General features: G+C 47.7%; 1 protein-coding gene across 5 annotated transcripts in view; it reads right to left on the reverse strand.

Annotated features, from left to right (window-relative positions):
• The window catches only part of LOC140425043 (tensin-3-like), a 666,087-nt gene that overhangs the window by 288,713 nt on the left and 354,236 nt on the right, over positions 1 to 23,138 (reverse strand). For all 5 annotated transcript variants that reach the window (XM_072508833.1, XM_072508834.1, XM_072508832.1 and 2 more), the window contains one exon: positions 12,625 to 12,666. In XM_072508833.1, the coding sequence (XP_072364934.1) occupies positions 12,625 to 12,666 (42 nt within the window). The remainder of the gene's footprint in view (positions 1 to 12,624; positions 12,667 to 23,138) is intronic.

The following is a 23,138-nucleotide window of genomic DNA, read 5'->3' on the forward strand; positions in this document are numbered from 1 at the left end:
AACATATGAGCTCGACGCCGTAGCTTCCACCCAAGACATCTCCTCCACCCCCTGCTACCTGTAGCACCCAGGGGTTGGGGTTTACCCGCAGGATTATGAACGGGAGCTTGACCACAATATGAACTGGAAATCTGAAAGTCGAAACAATTCAAACTCATAACCAGAAACCTCCAAGTATCATTTGTCTTCAATGCATCAAGAGAGAATCCTTCAGGTGTGCAACATTTCAACTACCATCTTGAGGACTTATTATAAGTGACTTGTTTTTTACTCCAAGATAACTAAGTGCATGCTACATCTTTGGAACTCCTTTTTCTGTGTGTGTGTGTCCACGCATGTATTTCAGGATAAGTAAGTGCATTCTACATCTTTGAAACTCCTTTTTCTTTGTGTGTGACTGGGCATTGACCCCTGGCACTGTGATGAGGACTACCAACGGGACACATACAGGGAGGAGCTTACCCTCCTCCATTGGGGAGGTTTCCTTTATCCATGGGAGGGGGTGAGGTGGGGGAGTTCCCTTTTGTGTTAGGGTTTGGGGGAGGGGAGTTCCGTGTAGGCGGGGGGGGGGGGGGGGAGGGGGGGGGCGGGGGGGAGAACTTGATGAACATGGGGGGCCCAATGTCTGTTGGGGAGAGGAGGACGCTTAAATTTAGCTTCAGGATCAGATCACCCTTTAAAAAAAAGGCCCAATCTCAGATTCTAGTCGCTAGTCGTGTTTAGGCTCCACCCCTCCAGCTAGCTGTGTGACTCTCGTCAGAACTTTGAAATTGTACAGAGTGCTGTTTAATCAGGCAGGAACAGGTGGCTGTGAAGCCAACGAGTTCCACACAACTTTTCACTTCTTGTGCAATTTTGGGAAGATTGCACCCAGTATTTTATTGATCCACAAGGGCAATCCAGTGGACCACTCTGGGAGTTTAAACGGCAGACATTTCTCGGCCAGCAAAAGTCCTTCCTCAAAAGTCACCTTTGGCAAAGAATTAGGACTAACTCATTTTACCCGCAAGACTATGAACGGGAGCTTGACCACAATATGAATTGGAAATCTGAAAGTCGAAACAATTCAAACTCATAACCAGAAACCTCCAAGTATCATTTGTCTTCAATGCATCAAGAGAGAATCCTTCAGGTACGCAACATTTCAACTACCATCTTGAGGACTAAGTGCATGCTACATCTTTGAAACTCCCTTTTCTTTGTGTGTGTATATGTATATGTGTGAGCGCGTGTGGCATATTTGGTTTGAATGAGTGGGTTTATCTTTCACTTATATTTTGGGTGTTGTTGAAAATAAAAGCTCCTGCTTTCTTTTGATTTAAACATATAAGACGGCCTGCTTCATGACTATTCTTTAAAGTCACAGCACTCAACGGGTTAAAAAACTCTCTCCTAAATTATATCTGGCTGCAATCAACTAAGAGTTGAGCAAAGGGGGAAAATTATCCCACATCCCGCCCCATCCGTAACAGTATGGGTTGCGAATCTATCTCCAATCTTCCTAATGATAATTAAACTTCCTCATCAAGATTCTATAGCTACTACCATCTTCTTAAAATTTCTTACATATCTTATTTTCTTAATTTTGGTTTATTTTGTGCTGAATTGTACAGCAACAAATTCCTTATTATTTCTATCTGGATAGACTGTGTCTGACCATTACAATCAATAAAAATGTTCCTTTACATGGCAAAGTAATGTCTATACTTAATACGGCCAATTTTCTTCCCTTTTTTACCTTCTCCCTTGTAGGATTAAAAATAAATTTAGAGTACCCAATTCATTCTTTCCAATTAAGGGGCAATTTAGCATGGCCAATCCACCTACCCTGCACATCTTTGGGTTGTGGGGGCGAAACCCACGCAAACTCCACACAGACAGTGACCCAGAGCTGGGATCGAATCTGGGACTTCGGCGCCTTGAGGCAGCAGTGCTAACCACTGAACCACCATGCTGCCCACCCTTGTAGGATTTTTAAGAATGAAAATATATTTACCAGATATACTTAAACTCCAATTCCAAGGCAGGGAGCGCGATTCTCCGGAAAGATTTCTAAATGTGCAGCGAGCGGGAATTGCCGCGAGCTTCCCGGCGCTCGGCCAAGCGAGGCCTGCAAAACTATTCAATGTTAATTGGTCCAGTTAACGAGGCCTCACGGGCTTCTCGCCGCAAATGAAGTCTCGCCAGCCGACTCGCCGGGACCGCGCTCCCCAGCCCCCCGCTAACAAGGTCGAGCATTATTTAAGCAGCACTTGCTCAGCCAATTCCAGTCAGCTCGCAGCAATGGTGCCAGGGAGACCAGCCCCAAGATTTGTCAATGCGGACCCTGGTGACGCTCTTGGTTGCAGTGGAGGCCAGGAGGGATGTCCTGTTCCCCAGAGGGTCCTGCAGGGTGAGCCACAGGGCAGACAGAGCTGCCTGGAACGAGATGGCAGTGGCTGTTAACTCTGGTATTGTGATTCGGAGGACTGGCCTCCAGCCCGCCCCCTCCCCCACCCCCAAAGACCTTTCCGCCCCTACGTGAGAATCCACCTCCCCAACTCCTAGCGACCTCTAACCCCCCATTCCCCCCCTCTCCCTTCAATCCTCCCCCTTCACACACACCCTCCCACCACTATGAACCACACATGTGGCTAACGATGCCCTCTCTGTGTCACCTCAGGAAAAGCTCTCCCACAATCGGTGGGAGGAGGCCCAGACTGGCGGTGGAGTGCGGGACTTAAGAATCCTCACCTCCTTCGAGGAGTGGGCCCTGGAGGTGACTGAAGTGGCTGACAACAGGTTCGACAACACTCACGCAGAGGGTGGTGGAAACCGTAGAGGCGAGGATCCAACGGGCCCCACCAGGAAGAACTGTCGAACGCGAGTTGTTATTACCATACTAGCTGACCTATCCCTATCATCGACCACATGTCCATTCTCTTGCAGGTCCTCCAGCCGACAACACCGGTCCATCCTGGGTGGCCCCCTCTCCAGCCTCCCAGGAGACCACCTCGGAGAGAGACTCCAATGAAGATGCGATCGAGGCATCACAGCTGTCATCCCCACTCTCCACCAGCACAGACACACACACCTCGGTGGGAAACATTTGTGGTCAGATGTCTGGGGCACAATCTGGTGAGCACCACATAGCTGTTGATGCACGTCATTGAAGGCAGGAACCTCCAGGCAAGGCACAAGTCGGAGGTCTGCTGGAAGAGGTATACCCGGAACTGATGGAAATGATAGGGAGCGGTCAGGATATTCAGAGGGAGATATTAGCAACACTCCAACAGTTCCGTAGCCGATTGGAGGAGTCCCAGAGGCTTCGGGCACAGGTGTTGCCGGCAATGCGTGGCACCGTGACCAACACTGCGTCTGCAATGGAGAGCCTGGTGCACGATGTCCGCATCATTAGTGAAGGTGTCCAAGGCGTCGTACAGTCAGTGACGTCCATGGCTGAGTGTCTGAGCAGAGCATCCAACTCGCTGGGGGATGAGGCCCAGTACTAGGCTGACCTTAATGAGGCGCTGCAGGACATGTCCCGCTCTCAGATGGGAATGGCCGCAAGGGGCATTGAAGACCATGGGACGTGGTAAGCAGCTGGCTGCCTCCACCTCTGAAGTGCAACCTGGGGACACACCTAGATGTAGCGGTAGTGCAAGGAGTGCTAAGTACGTTGAGGATCATTGAGGGAACTGGGGGAGGGTGTAGGTAGGGGTGAGTGGACTATGGCATAGATTGAGGAGCACTGGCACTCAGCTCTCTGCGGGTTATCATCATTCCCTGCCCTCGACAGTGACCTGCTGATGGTGCCGAAATGGTCAAAGCTCCCTGGATTGATGTAACACATACCTTGGGAGGGTGGGAAATAGGGGGAAGGTGGTGGGGAAGGTGGCAATGACGGACCAGGCCAAGCCCTATGTGAAGCTGGTGAGTACGAGAGCCGCCTTGGCCTTCTGAGCTTGCCGGACATTTGCCTCTGCCGTCTGTCCTGCAGCGTCTGGCTGGTCCCCCGGGGATCATCCTCCAGCCCATGCTGGTCCAGCGCTGCCTCATCATCCCCATCCTCCTAGGTAGCCACATGTTCCTCATCCCCACCTCCAGCACGTTGACCTGCTGCTGTGCCTGGTTGTGGAGGACACGGCAGACCACTACAAAGCAGGGGATCCTTTGGGGGTACTGGAGGGCACCAGCGGAGCGCTCGAGGCATCGGAAGTGCATTTCAAGTAGTCTGATGCACCGCTCAATGGCAGCATGGGTGGCCACACGGGCCTTGTTCTATCGGTCTCCACTTTATTCCTCGACCTGCATATTAGCGTCATTAGCTAGGTCCTCAGCGGGTACCCCTTATCCCCCAGGAGTCAGCGGGCAGTTGGTGGGGCTGGTGGGCAGGAATAAGGGTTGCTCCCGGAAGGGGTACACACGATCCAAAGGTGGGCATGGTGGAGCCGTGTGCGGTTCTCCTCCCCCACCAACCCCACCGGACTAGCCCCTCCCAGGTTGCACCTCTCCAGGCTCCCATAACTTGATATTAGTTTGCTTTGCTCTTTTATTATGTTATCAAGCGATGACACATTTTAATTCAACTTTCATTCGTACTTTTTGTCGTGTTGGGTGTTCCGATATACAAACGAACCAACACGGTTGTAGATGGTACAACTATGTTTTATTATTCTGTATAATAACAACTGATAACTTCTGGCTGTGATTCGTACTTCACCAGTTAACCTGTGGACCCAGCCCTAGCACCATCTTAGAGAGGCACTCAGCACATGGTGTATGTCTGAGTGGCACGCTGTGAGCTCTGTGCTCTGAGCTATCTCCTGGTGGAATGAGCAGGAACTGTGGTGTTCCCTGTTTTATAGTGCGTGTGCTCTCACTGGTGATTGGCTGTGATGTTGCGTGTGTGTTGATTGGTCCGTCGACCTGTCCATCAGTGTGTGTGTGTGATTGCACCACGATATGTTAATATGGATATCATGACATCCCCCTTTTCACAAGAATATGTGCCTACATGGTAATAAATATTGGTGTGTACTGAGTGCGGCTGAGTATGTGTGTGCAATACTTACAACATGTACATGAGACTAAACTATATACATAGGAAGGTGTCAGGTGCAACATAGCAACGAGGTTGTACCACAAACAAAACAAGTGCAATCATCAAATATCGAAAGAGAACTCCTGGAACGACAAAAAGAGAAACACGTTAACATTGTTGCACAACAATTCAGTGAGTCCAATGTGCAAACAGGCTCATAAGTCCAGCCTAGTAGGTGGGCGACGAATTTGGGGTGACCGCCTCAAGGGTGGGTCGGGATCCACCGGCTGAGGAATGGGCCTGGCCAAGGGCGATAGAGGAATAGGCAGAGTGGCAGGAAGCTCCACGAAGTCGACATCAGGGACAAAAGGAGGGCGTGGCACTGCTGCATGATCACGTAGCGAGCGCGGAAGCAGCCGAAGGGCCCGCCGATTACGCCGGCGAATGGACCCATCAGGCATGCGAACCAGGAACGAGCGGGGAGCCACGCGGCGGAGAACCTCGGCAGTTGCCGACCAGCCGCCCTCTGGTAGGTGTATGCGGACGTTGTCGCCAGGCGCCAGGGCAGGAAGATCAGTTGCCCGGGTGTCATGTGCCACCTTCTGCTGAGCACGCTGCTGTCGCATCCTTTGCAGTACTGGAGCATGGTCGGGTTTAGGAACATGAATGGACGGCACAGTGGTCCTGAGGGCGCGACCCATCAATAGCTGGGCTGGTGAGAGGCCTGTGGACAGTGGGGCCGAGCGATAGGCCAGCAGGGCTAAACAGAAGTCAGATCCGGCATCAGCAACCTTGCAGAGGAGCCGCTTCACGATATGGACGCCCTTTTCCGCCTTGCCATTTGACTGGGGATGCAGAGGGTTGGATGTCACGTGTGTGAAGCCATATGAAGCGGCAAAAGACCATTCTTGACTCACAAAACAGGGCTCATTGTCCAACATGACGGTAAGCGGAATGCCATGGCGAGCGAAGGTTTCTTTACATGCTCTGATTACAGCTGATGATGTCAAGTCGTGCAGGTGTATGACCTCCAGATAATTGGAAAAATAGTCAATTATAATGACGTAGTCCCTGCTGAGCGCATGAAAAAGGTCCACACCCACCTTTGCCCAGGGGGATGTTACCAACTCATGGGGCTGAAGCGTCTCAGGGGGTTGCGCCGGCTGAAACCTTTGGCAGGTGGGGCAGTTGAGCACCATGTTGGCGGTGTCGTCGCTGATGCCTGGCCAGTACACAACTTCTCGGGCCCTCCGCCTGCACTGCTCAACCCCGAGATGGCCTTCGTACAGTTGTTCGAGGACAAGCCGGTGCATGCTGTATGGGATCATAATCCGGTCCAACTTTAGGAGGACACCATCAATGACGGCCAAGTCGTCCCGGACATTGTAGAATTGTGGGCACTGCCCCATGAGCCACCCTTCCGTCATGTGGCGCATCACACGTTTTAGAAGGGGGTCAGCCGCAGTCTCACGGCGAATGTGGGCCAGACGTGCATCAGTAGCCAGCAGACTGGCCAATGTGAAGGCTACTTGTGCGTCGACCTGACAGACGAACCCCCCCGATTGGGGCGGTGTGCTCACTGCTCTGGACAGGGCATCCGCGATGATGAGGTCCTTTCCCGGGGTGTAGGCCAGTTGGAAGTCATACCTCCGGAGCTTGAGCAGAATGCGCCGGAGGCGAGGGGGTCATCTCATTGAGGTCCTTTTGTATGATGCTGACCAGGGGACGATGGTCGGTCTCCACAGTGAACTGCGGAAGACCATACACATAGTCGTGGAATTTATCTATGCTGGTTAACAGACCCAGGCACTCCTTCTCAATCTGCACATAGCGCTGTTCTGTGGGGGTCATGGCCTGCGAGGCATCGGCGACCGGGGCCCATGGTGCAGTATCGTCCCGTTGCAGGAGTACCGCCCCAATGACGGACTGGCTGGCATCAGTTGAGATCTTTGTATCTCGAGTAGTGTCGAAGAACGCCAATACCGGGGCGGTGGTGAGCTTGATCTTGAGCTCCTCCCATTCCTTCTGGTGTGCGGGAAGCCACTGGAACTCAGTAGTCTTCTTCACTAGGTGGCAAAGAGCCGTTGTGTGGGAGGCAAGGTTGGGAATAAACTTCCCCAGGAGGTTGACCATCCCGAGAAAGCGTAGCACTGCCTTCTTGTCTGCTGGCTGCGGTATGGCTACAATAGCTGTCACTTTGTCTGTATCTGGACGCACCCCTGACCGGGATGTGTGGTCCCCCAGAAACTTTAGCTCAGTTTGGCCAAAAGTGCACTTGGCTCGGTTGAGGCACAGGCCGTGTTCTCGTATCCGAGCAAAGACGCGCTGGAGACGACTGATGTGCTCCTGTGGTGTGGTGGACCAGATGATGACGTCGTCAACATAGACGTGCACCCCTTCAATGCCCTCCATCAGCTGTTCCATGATTCGATGAAACACCTCGGATGCCGAAATGATGTCAAACGGCATCCTATTGTAGCAGTATCTGCCAAAGGGAGTGTTAAAAGTACACAGCTTCCTGCTGGACTGATCCAGCTGAATCTGCCAAAAGCTCTTTCAGGCATCAAGCTTGGTAAAAATTTTAGCCCGGGCCATTTCCCTCGTGATTTCTTCCCGTTTGGGTATAGGGTGGTGTTCCCTCATGATGTTATTGTTCAGGTCTTTCGGGTCGATGCAGATCCGGATTTCACCAGAGGGCTTTTTTACACACACCATTGAGCTGACCCATGGCGTGGGCTCCGTGACCCTGGAAAGCACTTCTTGGTCCTGCAGATCCTGCAGCTGCTGCATGAGGCGGTCCTTGAGTGGTGCTGGGACTCTACGAGGTGCGTGAATGACCGGGGTGGTGTCCGGTTTGAGCCGTATTCTGTAAGTGTAGGGCAGTGAGCCCATGCCCTCGAAAACCTGCTGGTTGTGGGCGAGGAGCGCGTGGAGCTGTGCCCTAAAGTCTGCATCCGGGAAATCGGACGTGCCTTCTGGAGACAGAGTGTGTACCCGCTGAATGAGGTGGAGGATCTTGCACGCCTGTGCGCCTAGCAGAGAGTCCTTCGAGGATCCAACTATCTCAAAAGACAGTGTGGCTGTGTATGAATTGTGTGCAACCTCGAGCTGGCAGGACCCCATGGCCGGGATAACATTACCGTTGTCATCGACCAACTGACAGCAGGATGGCCGAATCGGTGGTTTGACCTTCAAGGTGTGGAAGGCTGACCATGCAATGAGATTGGCGGAGGCATCAGTGTCTAAATGGAATGTGATTGGTGATCGGTTGACCGTTAGGGTGGCACACCATTCATCACCCGGATTAACGCTGTGCACTGGCATCGGCTGGTGGGTCCTACTTGGGGACATCCGATTTCTGTCTATTACCGCAACACGGAAGGCTTCCCGGTCGTCGGTATCACCAGTCTGTACGTCGTCAGGGTATGAATCGGTGTATGGGGGCTGAATGGCCCGCACGTCCCTGCGAGGCTGGCGGAATTGCGGAGCGTTGGCAGGTTGAGCTGCTCGACAGCAGGCAGCATAGTGACCTATCTTGCCACAGCGGAGGCATTGTCGAGTTTTGGCTGGACATTGCCACTTTAAGTGTGCGGATCCACAGTTGCCGCACGTCGTGACGTCATGGCGTTCATTGCGCCACCGCGCATGCGCAATTCGGTCCTGCGTAGAGCGCGCCTGCGCGTCACATCCCTCTGTGCCGACGTCCCCTCTTTTGGTGCATGCAAGCCCGGGAGGCCTCGGAAAGCGCGCAAAATGGCCGCCCTCGTCCGGGCCGCGGGCCAGTACGAACTCAATCGACTGGACCCGATTGGCCTCGTAGGACTCCTGCCGTGCCGATTCGGCCGCCTGGAATTGGGAGTACCGGCTGGTCGGGTTTTCGTGGAGGACGCAGGTTTCGATGGTGGTGGCTAGGGTGAGACTCTTTATTTTGAGGAGCTGCTGGCGTACGGTGTCCGAGGTGACCCCAAAAACTATCTGGTCCCGAATCATGGAATCGGAGGTGGCCTCATAGCCGCAGGACTGCGCGAGGATACGGAGGTGTGTCAAAAAGGATTGAAAAGGCTCATCCTTACCCTGCAGGCGCTGCTGGAAGAGGTACCTCTCGAAGCTCTCATTCACTTCGACGCTCAAGGACCGTCTTGTACTTCGTCTTGTCCTCGCCTTCCGCGAATGCCAGGGAGTTGTAGATGTGCATGGCATGTTGCCCGGCCGTGGAGAGGAGGAGGGCGATCTTCCTGGTGTCCGATGCATTCTCCCTGTCTGTGACTTCTAGGAAGAGCTGGAAGCGCTGTTTAAACAGCTTCCAGTTGACGCCGAGATTTACAGCGATTTGGAGCGGCTGCGGCGGGCTGATGTTGTCCATGGCGCAGGATGGCGGATCTCTGAAGATGTGCAGGTAGGTCTCACAGTTGCTGGGGAGTTTCCAATCCTGGTATCATGTCATGTTGGGTGTTCCGATATACAAACGAACCAACACGGTTGTAGATGGTATAACTCTGTTTTATTATTCTGTATAATAACAACTGTTAACTTCTGGCTGTGGTTCGTACTTCACCAGTTAACCTGTGGACCCAGCCCTGGCACTATCTTAGTGAGACACTCAGCACATGGTCTATGTCTGAGTGGCACGCTGTGAGCTCTGTGCTCTGAGCTATCTCCTGGTGGAATTAGCGGGAACTGTGGTGTTCCCTGTTTTATAGTGCGTGTGCTCTCACTGGTGATTGGCTGGGATGTTGCGTGTGTGTTGATTGGTCCTTCGACCTATCCATCAGTGTGTGTGTGTGATTGCACCATGATATGTTAATGTGAATATCATGACACTTTTTGTTTGCCATACTTGAATGATTTGCCGAGCAAGTTCGAGGTATTTTAAATTGGGATGGGCAAAGAGCATACCCGAATTAAAAGATGCCTTTGAATGAATAAAAATGCATTTTGTTTTTAAGTTTTATTGTAAAAATGCTTTGAAACATAAATCACAACAGATTACGAACTTCGATGCAAGAATATAAAAATTCTGTGCTCCTTGATGGAAGAGGTTTTGGATGGGGGTGGGGGCTGGGGAACAAATCATCTGGGATTCCCACTGGCTGCTCAGTTGGTAACTGCCTGGATACATTCACAAAGAACAGTTCATTAAGAAATAGTAAATCGCTCATACCAAGAAGATGGGAGAAAATTAGGAATACAGAATACAGCACTTATACCACATACGTTTGATGTGATTTGCCCAGCATACAGGATGGCTGTAGTGAAGCAAGAACTGCCTCCCCAATAACACAACGCTACTCAACATAATTATGACAGAAATTTACCAACGCGGACTCAGCAAGTGGGCAAACAATATATGCTTTAAATTAATCTGGTGTCAAAGGTTATATCAAAATAAAGTTAACAGCACCTGAAGGAAAAATCAACAAAGACAGCAGACAGCGACAGTATCAAAATTGAGCATTTTTCAAAAAAGACCATAAGACATAGGTGCAGAATTAGGCCTCTCGGCCGATCGGGTCTGCTCCGCCATTCAATCATGGCTGATATTTTCTCATCCCCATTCTCCTGCCTTCTCCCCATAACCCTCGATCCCCTTATTAATCAAGAACCTATCTATCTCTGTCTTAAAGACACTCAGTGATTTGGCCTCCACTGCTTTCTGCGGCAAATATTTCCACAGATTCACCACCCTCTGGCTGAAGAAATTACTCCTCATCTCTGTTTTAAAGGATTGTCCCATCCCTTTTGTCTGAGATTGTGGCCTTTGGTTCTAGAAACTCCAAGTGTATTTATTGTTTTAATTTTAAAAGAGAACTAGACAATGCCAAGCTCAGCAGCTGGCAAAAAAAGGTGTGCTGCAGTGGCAGGAGCCCAGAGATCTTTTAAAAGCAATTCCCCCAGTTAAGCTTCAAGAGACATTTTCTTCTGTGAGGGAGAATGAATTGAGGAAAGCTCAAAACAAAATTCCTGTTTGCAAGCAGGAGTAACGTAATGACAGACAATTACGAGATGCCAACAGCTGCTTGAACAGCCAAAAATATTCCGTGCGCCTAACATGATTTAAACAGCGGCTTTGTAATTGATACCCGTGGCTTTCCCGATATAGGCAAAATGTCTGATATAAGTAAGGATGGACTAAGCAGTGGGAACTATATTTAATAAACTCAGATTTTATATTATTTGATCAGGAATAAAAATATAATAAAGTGAAAAACAGTTAAGATTCTGCAATGCATAATTAAAATTCAATAATTTCAATACACCGACTCTGGTTTATAATTAACAGCAATTTACAACCATGCAAATTGATTGATTTTGGTAAATTTGTCTGTTCACTAAAGTCCATCTATCACAGAAGGGAACAATTTTGTATTTTATGCAACTGGAATTGGGATCATCAGCGGAGCAGGCATGTCTACAGTACTCCATTTTCCCCACCGAAAAAATTTGCCTCGGTCAGAAAGTGAAAATTCCATTTCCTACATTAAGCATCACCACTGACCCAGAATGATGTTGCCAATTGGATGTCAGATTAAATGTAATTTTGAACTATGAACCCTTGTCCAATCATGCAGGATCCACGCTAAATTGTCCCAGTAAAACTATCATCCCAGCTGGCCAAACTGAACTTAGGTTGTCATGCTAAAATTACACTGTCACCCAGACTTCTCATCTCTTCTCCACCACCACCCCCCCCCACCCCGACAAAAGAACAAACAAGCTAAAAATAACAATGATTAAGCATCCGCAGTTACCTTTAAATAGTGAGGGAGAAGGACAGGTAGGAACTTACTTGAAAGAAGATACCTGGACAGATAATATAGGGAAGCAAAACCACATACTCAGCTGAATTAGTGCAGATGTTGGGAGTTCATTTTGTTAACATTTGTATCAACCGATTGCAATTTGAATCTTTTGACACGGTTAAGCATAGGTCCCTTCTCTTCCAGCACTGCAACCTTCTGATATCATTTCGGTATATAATGCAATCTTTAAAAAACAGACTGTCATTTAGTGCGGTTGTTTTTTGACCTTGGTAACTTGGTATTTTCTGAGTGTTGGAGATGGAGATTTATGAGAAGCTGCCAATCCACAGAAATTCCCCTCAGTAATTAGCCTTAACCGGGTGTGCTTTTTTTTTAAACACAACTCCATACAGATTTACTGAGTAGTTGTTTTAAAGAGACAGGCCATGCTAAACACTAAAGAATGCTTGCTTAAAACATTGTCGTGCACTGTGCCAGGGCATTACGGTGTTTTACCAAGTTATTCACATTTTACAGAACTGACCAGGTTTGGTAATAGAGCTACAACCACTCGTGAAGAATAATAGTACCACAAATAAGTCAACCTAAAATATCATTAACATAGATTCAAATTCCATAATTTCCCATGAAAACTCCCAATTAATGAATGCTCTCAACAAAACACCAATTTTACAAAATAATGCCAGAACCCAAGGTTTTCAATCATAAAGATAATCATAGCAACGGAGAGGAAAATTATTTTCAAAAACACAACTGTTGTTCCTGCTGGAAAGACAAATATAGATATTTTTTTCTATTCACATTAATCCGCAATTAATGATGAAATAAAACATTACCTACCGGACTGGTTACATGGCATACAAATGCATCTGAGTTATCAGGCTGTAAAGGAAAGTGAAAGGAGTTTATTGTTGCAACTTATTTATGTTATAAAATCCAATTTTATCATCCAATTGTGCATTTGTCAAAACATTTTTTTTGTATTGCCGCACTAATTGAAAAACGTTCTCCAGAGAACGTAACAGTTCCCACTTCATACTTCAGTCAGCACTACATTAGGACCTTCCTACAGGCTTACAACAGAGTCATGTGTCACAGATAATGAATAATACTCACCAACACGTAGTTTTAACCCTACATGATCAGAACAAATACAGTTATGAGATCTTTGTCACCTCACCTCCACATGTATCCTGAGGCTCCAAGGGAAAATACAAATGGAAGCAAGCAGCCTCGCTGATGCACTTATGTCTGTGACCTGAGACAGGCTCAGAAGTTGCCCCCAACTGTTATGACAAGACCACAGATTAACTGAACTCATGAGAAAACTAACCTGAAGCATGTACAAACCTGGATTTTCAACAAGCTGCACAGCAATGCCCCGTTGAACTCTCAACTTCCAGGTTGCTCTGACAGTGTATTAACAAGCAAAAATTCGAAACCAGCATCAGGAGCAGCTCTGATGTCACAGAAGCAAATCACATTTTGCACACACTTTTTGTGCAGTAAAACTTTAAATGTATTAAAAGACAAATTCCTAATCGTACAGGCAGTAAATGTTTGAATGAGGTCAGAATTGATGAGATTGCTTCAAACATGGTTTTAGAAACCAGACCGTCCGTGCTTACATTGAAAACGATGGAGATTACATCCCCATCTACGATATCCAATCATATTCTCAACAGGCATCAACTACCAAAAACAAAACAGGAAGCTAGGCATTGCATTCTTGTGAAATGGAAACAAAACACAAATTCATATGTTTTAAAGGAATGGCGCATAATATAAAAGAATATCTGAGGTTAAAGAATCTCCATTATGTTCAATTGAGACACGTAAGATCTGGTTTCTAAAGTCATGTTTGAAGCAATCTCAACAAACCCGGTTTAATTTTACATTTACTGTCGAAGGATTAGAAATTCACCTTTGCATTTCATTTTTTTTTAAATGACATATATAATGCATTAAAATGTGATTTGCCTACTAGATATCGAAAACATAATTGGATTTCAGGGCTCTCATTCCCTTTAATTCTTCTGCTTTAACTCGGTCCAGACAATTGCCCAATCAAACGGAGCAAGAAAGTTAATGTAAATCCTGTTCGTTGACATTAACTGAATTAATCGTTAATTGAAGAGTTGTGTGGACTCAAAACATTAACTCTGTTTCTCTATCCACAGATGCTGCCTGACCTGCTGAATTTTTCTCGCATTTTCAGTTTTTATTCATGTTTGTGAATCTTGCATTTCTCCACAGAAACAAAGAAAGAAAAGCACATAGTTCTGCAGGGGCAGGGACATCCAAATCCTGTTCCTTCAGGTAAGGGCATTTAACTGAGAAATAAAGTCAAGAGGAGAAAATATGGTTTGTTTGTCTTATAATCTTACTTTAATCTGCCACATCTATCATAAAACTGTCCAATGGTTTTGTAGATTATACAGGACTGAGGAAAATAAGCTCCCTCAGACACAAGTGATATTTTGAAAAGCTTTAACAGTTCGCTCAATGCCATAACTTCAAAATACAAATAAAACATTCAAAGTCTACCACATGAAGTAGATCTTTAGGTGTTTGTTACCTCCATAATTCTGAGCTTGTAAACTCACTGAATTTTTATGTAAAGATTGTGAGGAGCACTGCAGACTATAGCTGTGTGCTCATTTCTGTGTACTCAGAAATTATCCTTGATGCATTTATCCTTGCATAAATAACCTAGATTCCCATCTCCAAACTGGATACATTTTCTCTCAGCTCACCTTAAGTTTAGCTGTGTTTTCTCATCACACTCTCCCCTCCCCATTTCCCCCCCGCAGCACTGGGTATATTTTCCTTCACCAAAGCTGCCCTATACCGTGGCCCCACTCCTTTGTGTTCCTACTCCTAATGAGCCAGAGACAGACTGGCAGACTACATCTAGACTTCTACCACCCACACTGAGCTAAATGAAAACCCTGTATTCCTCCACCTTCTCCCTGCTCCCCAATCACACACACACACAAAGAAGCATTCTGGCCGGGAATTTTCCCACCACTCACTACGCAGTATTTTATCAAGGGAACCAACTTCAACAGCGTTTTGGTATTCGGCCCACAGATGATAATCTGTGCCCTCTCTTCTCCCCATTCTCCAATCTCACACTTCCTCCCCTTCTCCCAACCCTTTCCATCCCCCCATGTCTCCCACCTTCTTCTGACTCCTACCATTTCTATTCCTCTTTTCCCTTCTCCTCCCTGCTCTCTCTCTCTCTCTCTCCAGTAGGCTTGTGCTTTATACAGAATCAAGAGTTGTAAGAGTTGAAAATGTCTTTGTTATTACAATTAAGTATCGATGGGGAAAAATGCAATATTTTGGAATAAAAGTGTCAGAAATTATATCACCTGTCAGTTAGCCACTGATGTGGGAGTGATATCTGCAAGAGGATTTTCGAGGAGATTGCAAAACAATGTTTCATCATCAGCCTAAGGTCGATTATCGTTTTCCTTCCCCTTTTCCCTGTCCCATTCAAATGCTTTCTGCAGTTCACAGTACGTAGACTTTGATATTTAAAACTGAAGTGAAAGCAATTAATCTTCGAAATACTCAAGGGCAAGGCCATCATAAAGCCTTACCCTGGAGTGTTCCTTTCAAAGCAAAGTTCCTCCTGGCTCCACAGAGATCCTTCAACATTTTCCTTAAACAAAAATCTAAACTTGTAATTAGGCCACTGAAGAATTCCAAGTGGACCCAGACCAAACCTGCTCCATTCCCACCTCATATCTTTCAGGTATTCAGGGCATTGGCCCCCAAAATTGCTCCACATTGCATCCATTTTACACCAGCACTAATCAATACCGACTCTTGAAATATGGTTCCCTGGACAATGACCAATTTTCATAATTCTATTCTTTTAATTCAAGATGGGAAATGTCCAAGCACAGCAGGCGAAAGGAAACCATGCTAACTGCTCAGAACCTAGACCATGCACAAATTTTATCTGTCACTGTGCAAATATTCCAAACTCTGAAATCTGAAGGTGTGAATATTAAACATACCATCATGACGATGTTGCATCAATAGACTTCCTCAGAGTGTGTTATAACCTATATGAGATAGGGGGCTGGGCAGATTAGGTTCCCCGTCACTCTTGAATAAGAGTTACTCCCCTGAGGGGGCGTGGCCCCCCCGGACATAAAAACCCCAGCCCACTGGGGAGTGGTGGTTTATAGAGTTTTCATTCAATATTTCAATAAACATTTGGATCCTTTTTGGTCCCGTGTGGTCACTTCCTCGGATCCAACACTGGTGCTGAGGGTCAAGTGGAGTTGCAGATGGTGCTATTTCTGCAGTACTCAGCCGCTTCTCCGTAGGCCTCTGGAAGTTGTTTCAACAGCCGCTGACATGCCACACTTTGGGAAGCTCGAGGCTTTTGACACATGTATTGACACAACTGATCGCAGTACATTGAGCACATGCTCAATTTTGTTCGTGTGGATTGGGGGGGGGGGGGGGGGGGGAAGCTGGCTAAAGAAGGGGTATGGATGATTGGCAGGGGAAGAGGTCGGGGAGCCTCACCGACCAGGCTGGTTACTTTGAACGTGCGGGGGCTGAATGGGCCGGGTAAATGGCCGCATGTTTTTGCATATTTGAGGAGTTTGAAGACAGATCTTGTGTTCCTTCAAGTGACGCACCTGAAGCTGGGAGACGAGGCTGAGGAAGGGATGGTGTGGCAGGTGTTCCACTCAGCGTTGGACATGAAGAAGGGTTGGTAGTGCTGGTCAACAAGAAAGTGGCCTTTGAGATGGGCAGTATTGCAGCAAACCCCGGGGGCAGATACATGATGGCTAGTGGGAAGCTGGAGGGGTCCTGGTGAATGTTTATGTACCAAATTGGGATAATGTGAGCTTTATGAGGTGGGTGTTAGGGATCATCCGAGATCTGGACACACACCGGCTGATAATGGGGTCGACTTTAACACAAGTTTTGGATCCGAGGATGGACGGTCGTGTCCCAGGTTGCTGCAGGTATTGGCAGTGCGCGGAAGTGGAGGGGATTCACGGACCGTATGGGTGGCGCGGACTCATGGAGGTTTGGATGGCCGACGGCGAGGGCGTTCTGGTACTTCTCGCATGTGCACTGGGTGTACTACTGGATTGATTGTTTTGTGATGGACAAGGTACTGTTGGCAGGGGTAACGGATTCAGAGTATTTGGCAATCATGGTCCCCGACCAAATATCGCACTGGGTGGACTTGCAGGTGGCAAGGTTTTGTGGATTGGGTTCAGCTGCTGTATAGGGCGCCGATTGCTAGTGTCCGGATGAACAGGCTGGTACTTCATGCTGCATTGGGGGACGAGGTAGGGATCTCCGCCCTCCCTGTTGCTTTTGCTCTGGCAATAGAGCCATTTCCAATGGTACTTAGGGCATCGAGGGGTTGAAGAGGGTTTGAACGGGGTAGGGTCGAGAACAGAGTCTCGTATGCAGACAATCTTCTGTTATGTATTATACATTTCAGACCTGCTGGGCAACTTTGATCGGATCATGAAAAACCTTGGGGATTTCTGCACTTTTTCTGGGTATAAACTGAACATGGGGAAAAGCCAGGTGTTCCCTATTAATACGAGGGGGCAGAAGAGGAAGCTAGGGGAGTTGCCATTCCAGGTGGCGGGCAAGTAGAAATTCAGCTGGCGCGGGGCTGAGCGTAACTGCATAAATTGAATTTGGCACAACTGGTGGAGGGAATGAAGGTGGACTTTAAGAGGTGGGATGTGTAGGTGGCATGTGATGCAGTGGTTAGCACTGCGGGGCTGAGGACCCAGGTTCGAATCCTGGCCCTGGGTCACCGTGTGGAGTTTGCACATTCTCCCCGTGTCTGCGTGGGTTTCACACCCACAACCCAAAGAGGTGCAGGTTAGGTGGATTGGCCACACTAAATTGCCCCTTAATTGGGAAAGAAATAATTGGGTACCCTAAATTTAAAAACAAAAAGAGTGGGATGTGTTGTCACTATCACTGGCTGGGCGCGTGCAGATGGTTAAAATGCCAGTGTTAGGCAGCACAGTGGCACAGTGGATAGCACAGCTGCCTCACGGTGCCGAGGTCCCAGGTTCTATCCCGGCTCTGGGTTACTGTCCGCGTGGGGTTTGCACATTCTCCCCGTTTGCGTGGGTTTCGCCCCCACAACCCAAAAGATGTGCATGGTAGGTGGATTGGCCACGCTAAATTGCCCCTTAATTGGAAAAAATTAATTGGGTACTCTAAATTTTTGCCCCCACAAAAATAAAAAAATAAAATGATGGTGCTGGCCAGGTTCTCGTTTGTGTTCCAGAACTCCCCATCTTTATTGGCAAGTTTTTGAGGGGGAGGGGGTTGTTGCCGAGTTTGATGAACTATTATTAGGTGGTGAATATCGCAATGCTCAGTGGAGGAGGGATCGGTTTGGGGGTGGATGGAGGTGGCGTTGTGTAGGGGGATGGGTTTGAGGGCACTATTATTGGCGCCCCTTCTGTTTTCGCCGGCCCGGTATTCTGTAAGCCCGTTGGTGGTTTCAGTGTTGTGCGTTTGGAACCAGTGCAGGCAACATCTCCGGTTGGAGGGGATGTAGCTGTGATCGCCGATATGCGATAATCACAGGTTTGTGCCGGCGGGGCTGGATGCAAGGTTCCGGGGCTGGCGGCAGGTGGGAATAAAGTATGTCAGGAACTTGTTCGTAGGGGAACTTGTTCGTAGATTTGCAGGCTTGGAAGAGCTGGAGGAAATGGATGAGTTGCCCAAGAGGAATGGCGTCTGATGCCTGTAAGTGAGGGACTTTCTGAGAAGAGGGGTGCTGTCCTTCCTGGGGCTCCGCCTTCGGTGTTGCAAGATAAGCTGTTGTCCGAGGATAACATTAGGGAGGAGAGAGTGTCAGACAATCATGGAGTGTTGATGGAGAGGGTGGAGCTCCAGTGGAAGAGATCAAGCGTAAATGGGAGGACGTGTTGCATGGGGAGATGAGGGCCAGGACGTGGAACGAAGCCCTGCGGAGGGTGAACACGTCCTTGTTGTGTACGAGTTTAAGCCTCATTCAGTTTAAGCTGGTGCATAGGGCACATGACGGTTGCGAGAATGAGACGGTTCTTTGCAGGGGTGGAGAATAGGTGTGGGCGATGTGTGGGGGCCCCGCAAATCACGTCCCCGTCCTGGGTATGTCCAACGTTGAGGGTGTTCTGGCAGGGGTTCTCAGCTGTCATGTCCAAGATTCTGGGTGTAGGGGTGACCCCGAGTCGAGAGGTGGCGATATTTGGAGTGTTGACACCTGTGGTACGCCCACCTTGAGCATAATCGAAAACTGCTGCCTCGGATTAGAGGTAGTTCGCAGGCTTAGAACACTTCAACCCAAGACCGTCTGTCATCATCTGGCGCTAATGTTTTAATATAGCTAAACGAACCACTGAAGAGTCCGTGTTAGAATGTTTAGCGTGCCTTCGGAAGCTTGCAGAGTTTTGGGAATATGGGGCTGCCCTTTCAGAGCTGTTACGGGACAGACTTGTCTGTGGTATCCGCACGTGGCGTTCCAGTGAAAGCTGCTCACGGAGCCCCAGCTGGACCTCAAAAAGGCCATAGAATTAGCCCCATCATGGGATAGCGTGGAGCAGGGCTTGCAAGAGTTGCAGGGGATGGGGGATCCTCAGTCTCGGAGAGCAGCACCCTCCTGACCGCGTGGTCCCGGCCCCTGGCCTGACGGACCATCTACTCCAGACTCTGGGAGCTGGACAGGACCCCTCCCCCAATCCTGATGAGACAGACTCCATTTATTGCGAGGCATGTGGTCAGCGTGGCGGCAGATAGCGGCATTCACGGGATGGCCCGTCTGTCCCCCCAGGCCTGGCCACCCTTCCAGATCCTGCACCTTCTTCCTACTTACTTGGGCTACCGCGTGGACTGGGATGGCGTTCACCGGGTCGAAGACAAGGTTCGGGCCATTCGGCAGGTCCCTGTTCCTGAAGGGGCTACCGATCTCCATTCATTCCTGGGACTCATTTATTATTATGGCAAGCTCCCGGGTTTGGCGACGATGTTGGCTCCTCTCAACAAGTGCCAGACGTGGACATGGGGTCCGCCTCAGGACACAGTATTTGCGGAGGTGAAGAAGCAGCCCTCTTCTTCCCTGCTGCTCACCCATTACGACCCCACCAGGCCACTCATCGTGACGCCTTGGGGCGGTTTTGTCCCACCGAATAGACAATGTAAATGAGCGCCTGATCGTTTTTGCCTCTAACTGGCGGAAGCATTAAATTGGTTTTGGAATTTAAATTGGAATCCCAGCAATTATCCAGGGAAAATTTGAACTTCTGGGCAATTGCAGGGTAAACCTTTATGTGGGAACCTTAGAGAGGGATTCCCCAGCACATCATTGAAGTACCTCTAAATGCGATGCTGGGAAACCTGAAAGTTATGGGCCAAAAGTTGTGTACTCAGCGATTAACTGAGCAGATTTTCCCCAAGGTGAAATTTCCCCACCTTGTTCACAAATACAGAGAATGTGCCATTCATTTTAATTTCTCAGAAACAACTGAAAGACACCTTATTTTTCTATACAACATCATTTCAACGGGATCCTGTAGACCACAGTTAACTTCCATTCCTGAAAGTCTAGCTCCTACAAAATATATTGATATTAAAAGCAGTTTTATTATTTGCCTTGCCTTGCCCTTGCCGTCTATCACATGACACTTACAGTTCCTTTTTTTGCAATTGTGAAATACCAGAGTTTCCACGACTATTTTTAAAGTTCAGCCTACCACTAGAATATTTTCTACCCTGTGTGACGATATGGTCTTTTGCCATCTTTCTTGGACGTGGGGATATATTATTATAAACAAAATGGCCCTCCTGTATTTCAATCAAATACCATCTGCATCTACAATTATCTACAGGCTTTACCGGGAAGACCTTAATCCCAAAATGTGATTCTGGGCTTATAAGCAGATTCCAGAGGTAAAAGGTCTGTGGAGAAATTCAGCAACACCTGTTTCCCCATGTTAGTCTTTTTCTCATCCGTCAGATGAAATTAAATCTGTTGTCTGCTTCCTGGACAATAACTGTCCCACAGCACCGTTTGAAGAGAATACCCAATTCTCCTGGTGCCCAAGCCAACAATTAAGCAGAAGGATGCCAGGTGCAAACCCACTGCCTTTTTGCCTCTTCCCTGATAAAGTCTGAGGTGGGAAGGCTCATAGGAATAGGAGTAGGCCATTCAGGCCTCGAGCCTTCCCTGCCATTTAATGAGATCATGGCTACTCTGTGGCCTAACTCCATTTACCTGTCTTTGGCCCATATCCCTTAATATCTTTGCTGAACAAAAATCAATCTATCTCGGATTTAAATTTAGCAACTGTTTTAGCTTCAACTACTGTTTGTGGGAGAGAGTTTCAAAGTTCTACCACCCATTGAGTGAAGAGGTTCTTCCTAACATCTCTCCTGAACGGTCTCTCCCTAATTTTTAGACTATGCCCCCTGGTTCTAGAATCTCCAACCGTGGAAATAATTTATTTTCATCTACACTGTCTTTCCCTGTTAATATCTTAAATACTTCTAAATTCTAACAAAAACAGGTCTAATTTGTGTAATCACGCCCCATTCCTCAACCCATGTAGTCCAGGTATCATTTTAGTAAACCTACATTGCAGTCCCTCCAAGGCCAAAATATAATTCCTAAGGTGTGAAGCCCAGAACTGCTCACAGTACTCCAAGTGGGGTCTAACCAGGGTGTATAGCTGCAACATAACCACTGTGTCTTTGTACTCCAATCCTCTAGCTAAAAAAGCTGGCATTCCATTCGCCTTTTTGATTATTTACTGCACTTGTCTGTGTATTTTAAGGATCTATGCACGAGAACCCCCAAGTCCCTTTGGACATCCACTGTACCTAACCTCTTTCCATTTATAAAGTACTCTGCTCTGTCCTTTTTTTGTCCAAAATGGATAACCTCACACTTGCTTACATTGAATTATACCTGCCACAAATTTGCCCACTCACTTAGTCTGACAATATCTCCTTGCAATTTTATGCTGTTATCTAGGCTGTCTACAATGCCAACTTACTTTGTATCATCAGCAAATTTGGAGTCCAAGTCATTGATGAATAATGTAAATAATTGAGGCCCCAACACAGATTCCGATGGTACACCACTAGTCACTTCCTGCCAATTAGAGTAATTACCCAATATCCCCAACTGTCTGTCGCCTGCCACTCAACCAATTTCCGAACCGTGTCAATAGTTTGCCCTCAACTCGCTAACTTCCACCTTAGTTATTAGCCTCTTACGTGGGACTTTAACAAATGCCTTCTGGAAGTCCATGTAGAATCATAAAATTCCTACAGTACAGAAAGAGGCCATTCGGCCTATCGAGTGCACCGATGCTCCGAAAGAGCACCCTGCCCGCTACCCCGCCCTATCCCTGTAACCACACATGTAATAACTTCCATACATTTACAGTGTTCAGGTACCGCATCCCTCATTGTAGACTTTTTTTGGACACTGTGGCAATTTTAGTGTGGCCAATCCACCTAACCTGCACATCTTTAGACTGTGGGAAAAAAATGGAACACTCGGAGGAAACCCACGCATGCAGTCACCCAAGGTCAGAATCAAACCCAGGTCCCTGGCGCTGTGAGGCAGCAGTGATAACCACTGTGCCACCATGCCACCCTTAAATAACATCCATACACACTCCCCTACCCACTATGTTTGGCACCTCTTCAAAAAATTCTGTGAGATTAGTCAGGCATGAACTTCTCTTTATGAATCCATGCTGGCACTCCCTGATCGACTGCAATTTTTGAGGTGTTCAGCTACCTTATCCCTCATTGTAGACTCCAGCAATTTTCCCACCATAGGAGTTAGGCTAACCGGCCTGTAGTTTCCTTGTTTCCCCCTTCCACCCTTCTTAAAAAGTGGAGTTTCATGTGCAATTTTCCAATCCATAGAGACTACACCTGAATCAAGATTATAGGGCATCTACAATGTGCTCCCCTACTTCCTTTAATACCCTCAGTTGGAAACCGTCAGGTCCTGGGGATTTGTCACTCTTTAGTTCTATTAATTTCCTAGTTGGTAAAGCTGTACTTAGATTAATTGTACCTGACCTCTATTGACGGTTAGTTTTTTTCGAGTCTTCCGGCAAGTTATCCTCCTTTTCAACTGTAAATATTGAGGCAAAGTACTTGTTCAACATGACTGCCATTTTCCCACTATCACTGATAATATCTCCATTTTCAGCTTTTAGGGGGCCTACATTGCTCTTGACCACCCACTTCCCATCGTATAATAATAAAATTTCTTCTTATAATAATAATAATCTTTATTGTCACAAGTAGGCTTACATTAACACTGCAAT

Source organism: Scyliorhinus torazame, chromosome 6, assembly GCF_047496885.1.
Source record: "Scyliorhinus torazame isolate Kashiwa2021f chromosome 6, sScyTor2.1, whole genome shotgun sequence".
Classification (NCBI taxonomy): Eukaryota; Metazoa; Chordata; class Chondrichthyes; order Carcharhiniformes; family Scyliorhinidae; genus Scyliorhinus; species Scyliorhinus torazame.